Source organism: Athene noctua, chromosome 2 (genome assembly GCF_965140245.1).
Source record: "Athene noctua chromosome 2, bAthNoc1.hap1.1, whole genome shotgun sequence".
Taxonomy (NCBI): Eukaryota; Metazoa; Chordata; class Aves; order Strigiformes; family Strigidae; genus Athene; species Athene noctua.
In genome coordinates, this window is record NC_134038.1 from 148,727,046 (window position 1) to 148,733,045 (window position 6,000).

At 39.0% G+C, this 6,000-nt stretch overlaps 1 protein-coding gene across 3 annotated transcripts in view; it reads right to left on the reverse strand.

Moving 5' to 3' along the window:
- Positions 1-6,000, reverse strand: part of TCAIM (T cell activation inhibitor, mitochondrial) — a 28,985-nt gene extending 22,985 nt beyond the window's left edge. For 2 of the 3 annotated variants that reach the window (XR_012633229.1, XM_074900600.1), the window contains exons 1-3: positions 5,883-6,000; positions 3,658-3,733; positions 304-439 (exon numbers count right to left, since the gene is read on the reverse strand). Coding sequence is in view for 2 of the 3 variants with exons in the window: in XM_074900600.1 (XP_074756701.1) it covers positions 304-439; positions 3,658-3,722 (201 nt within the window). In the remaining variant the exon portion in view is untranslated. Of the gene's footprint in view, positions 1-303; positions 440-1,853; positions 1,895-3,657; positions 3,734-5,882 lie in introns of those variants that run through there. The other variant, XM_074900601.1, reaches the window with a different exon arrangement.

Below are 6,000 nucleotides of genomic sequence, written 5' to 3' on the forward strand. Positions count from 1 at the left end.
TGATTCAAATACAACACACAGCACTTCAAAGTGATAAAGCAAGTAATACGTATTATAAATCAGCCTGGAAGGATTCAGTATTTTCTTTGTGACAATTAAACAGAAAATGAGACTAATAAATAATGGATGCTTAAGGGACCTATCCTTGTTAAAAATAAACAAAGTGCATCTTTTTATTCTCTGGTAAGAACCATATTCAGTTCTAATACTATTTTTTTTTTCTTCTAACAGCAGGAAAACTAGAAAATTTCCATTGTTGATACATGACACATTAACAAAGAAAGCATACTAAAAGATTTTTACCCTCTCTTTGGGATGCTGGCCAAAGAAATCTGGATGCACAGCAAAATAGAAAGGTCTGAGAGCATTGATGGCATCAGCTCCTGACAAAGCTCTTGACTGAAGAACACACTGTAGGAACACCTTCTCCACAGATAACCTGTTAAAGTAATAAAATGTTTATGTAGGAAGCAATCAATCAAGTGACAAACTGATAAATTACATTAGAATGTGACAGAATGGAGTAAACATTCATAGTTGAAAGTACAATCATTTAAAACTGGTATTAGAAGTTTGAGTTCTGGATTTTTCCCCTTGGGACTCACAAAACTATTTATACAGAGCAAATCAACAGGTTTGAGAGATGGTGGATGCTAACGGCTGATTAAAGACATGTAAGTATGTACAATAACTTTTCCCTCTACTTTCTCAAAGCAGGCTCAAATAAAAATTCCCCACTCAAGTAGTTCAAATGATGAAGACCAGCTTTAGTGGTATTTTTTGTAGCTGTTGCTGAAGTTGCTCTTACAAGCCAACCTTTACATAGTTTCAAACCTCCAAGTTAAAAAGCCAAACCCAGTATTTTTCAACCAGTGCCAAGGAATATTAAATTTTACCCAGGAATAAAATAATCACAATTCAATCAAAATAGGTTTTGCATTAGGTTCTGATGTCCACATACTTGTGTCCATTAAAAAAAAAATAAATCTACTTTTCCAAACATACTCTTTCATAGAAGACATCAGGTAAAAACAATACTTTCTGCCCTTTGACCTTCACTGAAATAGAACAAGGACTGCAAGAAATTGCAGTAGTAAGAAGATTGTTTCACCTAAGATCAGAAGGAAAAGCTGAATTTCTAGGAAGTTCAGAAAGTACAAAAGATTGAACACCTCAAATTATGCATAAATTAATAGTTCTCCAATGAGCACACCTGTATAACAGAAGACTGAAATGAAACAAAAAAACAAGTTCTGAATTAAAGACTGCCAAAATTTCCTGCCATAGCTCAAAGCTGATATTCAGGTTAGCAAACTAATTACCAAGACACAGTATGTATAAAAGCAGCAAGAAAACGTGAACTGGTAAGTTATTTAGTAATAGATTGCTCCTGCAGCTGATTTTACAGGCTAAGAAACTCAACAGGCCAACCATTTCCTCTGTGATTAGTGTTCATTTTAGTTTGCAACTCAGTAGGGCTGGGATTCTGCTCTGTTAAGCAATACAATGCTGTTTCACTCCTCACAGTATCATTCAAATTGCAAACCCCAAATAGGAAAGCCCCAAATTGAAGGCAAAGCTGCTTCCAATTCACATAAAACTAGTAACTTTATTGACAATAGTAAGCAATACTATTTTACAAAGAGCTATTTGTTCAGCATATTAGACCACATAATTGTCCTGGACACAGAAACATGTGAAATTATTTCCCTACTGCTTTCATTAACTAAAAAAAGAAAAAAAAAATCAAACCCCCAAATCTGTGCTCAGACAATAAGCAGTATTTTTCATTTTGACAAATGGTAAATGACAACAGCTGAGTTGTCAGGCAGATGCAATGACCCTTACTTTACCTTTTTTCTGTCAACCTTTCCAGCTCTTCAATTAGAAACATGAAAGCAGTTAAAGCTAATATTTTCTGCCTAAGAGGTGGGCAAATATTTAATTAATAGGTCTTAAAAGTCAGCTTGCTGAAAACAGGGTAAGTTTTCATAGAAAAGTGGGATGGAAAACCTGTAACACAAGATGACTGATAAAATTTCAAACAGTTATGACTAAAACCAATTTTCATGTGTATAGATTAAGTGGAAGATTAAGAAAAGATAAAATGTATTACTGTCAAACACTTCTACCTCCTTGCTGGCTGCATCTCAGAAAAAAGAGTCTAAGACTAGCCCATGATTCTATTCAAAACAGCAGGAGATGGTGAAGTACCACAGCAATACCAGAGCAAAACTTCTCAATGACAAGAAAATGCCAGAGGTGCTCAGTGGTGCAGGAAAAAACCCTCTACCTGACCTGGCAAGAAAGGAAGCAAAGCACACTGGATGAGATCTGGAAACGCCAAAATAATTGTCTTGCTAAAAAAAAAAAAAAAAAAAAAGAAAAAAAGTAGAAATTTTCTTTTTTTTTTTTTGTAGCAAGTGGACATAAAGAGGTAAAAAGGAAAAAAAATATTTCCAACAAAGAAAAAAAAAAGGTAAATAACCAGTCAAAACTGCTGTCAGGTAGCTAACAGCCATACAAGAAACCCACATCCTCCTAGGAGGAAGTAAGGAGCTCAGTTCTCTCTTCACCTTACTCGTACCATTTCCCACATCCACTCTTGAGCTACATAGCATACTGTTTCCAGTAGTTAGGAAAGAAAGCTCCAGCGTACCTGGAAACTATTAATCATACTTCCAAGTTTATTAATCATAAACTTCCATCTGGTATTCTATAAGAAAAACGGCCAAGTATGGTTAACTTCAGTTCCCTTGTTTTGTATCCAAACAACACTGTCATGCTAGTAGGAAGGTTCAGGATTCCAGCCAAAAGTCTATTTTGAACTTGCTTAAAAGAGAAACGCTCAAAGGCCAAAATTAGTCTGCATGACAGAAGGAAGAATTCATTCACTGAAGGTGAAAGACAGAACTCTGAGGCATCCTTCAAGTGAAGTGACAAAATAAGTGAATTAAAATGAATTTAGAGAGAGAAAATGCAAGAAAGATGCTTATGGCTTCACACACAAGGAGCAAGAATTGTTCCAAGAGCTTCATTCAGATTTGAAGAGCAGAGAAAGGCTTCGTGTTAAAATGAAGGTCATAACCACTTTGAGAATAGCCGACTTCACTTCGTGAAAGACATGAAACACAATCTCCACTAGAACACATTATGCAATCATACTCTAGGACTGATTTAATTTATTGATTAAATAATTCCCTTCGGCTTTCTTTTTACTTTTTCTTCACATCTCTCTGAAGTTTAACTTTTTGGCTTACAGCTTTGGCACTGAAAAGCTTTGTTAAATTAAGCTCATTATTACACATATATTCACTCATTTTGAAGCACTGAGCTTTAATAACTCAATAATGCAAATGCAGTAATATATTGGATATCATATGCAGATTTAGACTGTAAATTTCTCATAATTAAGCTATTTTAAACTCCTTGTTTTGTTGAGAGCCTTTTTAATGTCTGACTCAAGGACAGGCAGGCATATGGCTTTTAGGGACTTTCAACTGTAGATGCTCTGTTGAAAGCTTCAAGCTGTAAAGATGAGAAAGCCAAAGAAATAAGCATTAAATAAAAATACCACACCACTTCTACGTACATGCAAGTCATAAGCAAACACTTAAACGTATGCTAAAGGTAAATTAGGTCAGCCACATGCCTTACCTTCTCACGGCTCTCAAGCAGCAAAACATTTCAGCAGTACAATGGTCAAGCCAACTTTCATCCATCCACTAACTCACTTAAAAGAAGAAGAAAAAAATCCTGTTTAGTAATGGACATGAGTATTTCTCCATGTTACTCAATGATTCTCTAAATCCTAGGTGATAACTTTTAAAGCCATGATAGTAACATAAAATTGAAAAATCACACATAAAACCTAAAGCTTTGCATAAGAATGTTTTTGGTTTCCTCCAGTAACAGCACGTCTTACAAATATTAAGAGTTGTTACTGTATTTTGATTTGAAGATGAATATCAAAAGATGTTCCAGTTAGGAAATAAACCTAAAAATTTATTTATTGAAAACGTTTCCCACTCTTCCTGATGTTCAGTTTTTGTCTTGAAGTATAGAAACAAAATAATAGAAGCTTTCTTTAAGCACTAACGCATACCAGCTCATGGAATTCTATGTAAATTTTTACTCCGCTAAGTCCAAAACTTTCAAACAAATGATAATACTTAAAAATTTCTATGCCAACTCTTTTATGAGGGCACAATATATAACCCAAGGGAAAAACAGTGTCATACAACAATGCCTGGAAATCTGTTATCAAAAGTCTGCTGTCATTCATAAAAAGGAACAATTTTTACCAGTAACTTCTGCACTATGCAACTGTAAGAGTTTTCCAACAGGAGGTAAACCACTTAGCATGTCAGAGTGCAAACATATACCTAATTATAATTATTATGAGAAGAAGCTCCGTATCGACATATGTTTTCATACATTTTTTTTAAAAAAATACACTTTTCTTTGCACTTTTCAGAATAACATGTTCCTACTAAATATTCCATTTTAAAGCACCTGGGATGAACAGATTATCAGAGAAATATCATCCTTGTTCCAATACAGCATGACAGTTCCTATGACTACTTTGCAAAACACTTGAAGTTTTAGAAGTGCATCTTGCTAATACAAATATACTTTACTGAAAACATAGATTCTTTACCAAATATTTCAGTAAAGGCAAACAGGGTGAGAAAAAAATATGCTGAGATAAAATATCCCTAAAATACTTTATAATTTTTGTCTTCTTATTTTCAACCAGGTGAGCAGTAATTTCATTTTTAGTGTCCCTAAGAACGGTCCTAATCATAAACTAACTGAAATACATTAACAAACTCTCTGGTAATAAAACAGTTTTCACTCTCTGTAATTTTAACTTCAGGGATTTGGACAGAGGATGGAAAAAACCAACAGTCTCACTAATCTGTGGTGACACTTTATATAACCAAACAAAAGCATCATTGTTTCTTATTTTAAATGCTCTATTAACTGCTTAGAAGTAGTTACATTGCTTAGTTAAAAAATAAAATCTCCTGGTTTGAGTAAATTTCACCTGCACCCACCTCAAAGATACGTTTGCTAACACAAAACAAAACATTAATTATGTTGCAGTCATTTTGCAAGCGTCTTTGGAAACACGACACTCACGCCACCACCTCACTGCCCAAACCGAGATTATCTCTTTCAGGTGTTTGTTTCCCTGCGCTTGACCCTTAAGGTAGTATGAAGAAAACGGTATGAAAATAAACAAGACGACAGTGTTCAGAAAATAAGCTCGGGTGCAATCGATTCACTCGCTGCCTGAGAGAAAAGCTATGTAGCCACCCAACCGCTAACAGTTTTAACCATTTAAAACAGGCCCCTGACAGAATTCACTTTAAGGTGAGGGAGGGTCTTTCCTAGGGCCGGCTAACGGCCCAGCTGTTAGCGAGGCGCGTCACGGGCCGCCCCCGCCGCCCCTCTAAAGGGCACGGCAGTAAAGAGCCGGCCCCCACCGCTCTCGGCCCGCCGATGCTGGCCGCCCCGCGCCGTACGCGGCGCCCGGGCAGGTGCACCGGGACTCGGCCACCGGAGAACGACGGCAGCCGGTTGGCAGCGACGCGCCGTAACCCGTGAGCGGGCGCCTGCCACCCCGCTTGCCCAAGGAGCCCTACAGAAGCTTCGCCGCCGGAGGAGTCCAGCGAGGCGGCCCCGTTTCAACCCTGTTTTCCCCCCGCGGCGGGGAGCGACACGGCCCGGTTTCAGCGCAGACCCCCCACCCCGCCTGGGCTCGGCCTCGCGACGGCCTCGCCGCCCGCCCGGCCGCGCAGGAAGACGGCGGGGTCGCGCTGCCTTTCCCCACAGGCCTCTCCCCAGTGTTGCCGCTCAGCGCGGCGCCCGCTTACCGCCACGGACGGAGAGCGCCCGGCGGCGCTCGGCCCCCATCGCCTGGCGCAGTCGCCCCCGGGGAGGGGGCGGGGCAGCGCCGCGGCGGGCGAGGGGATTCCCGCCGGGGGCGGGGAC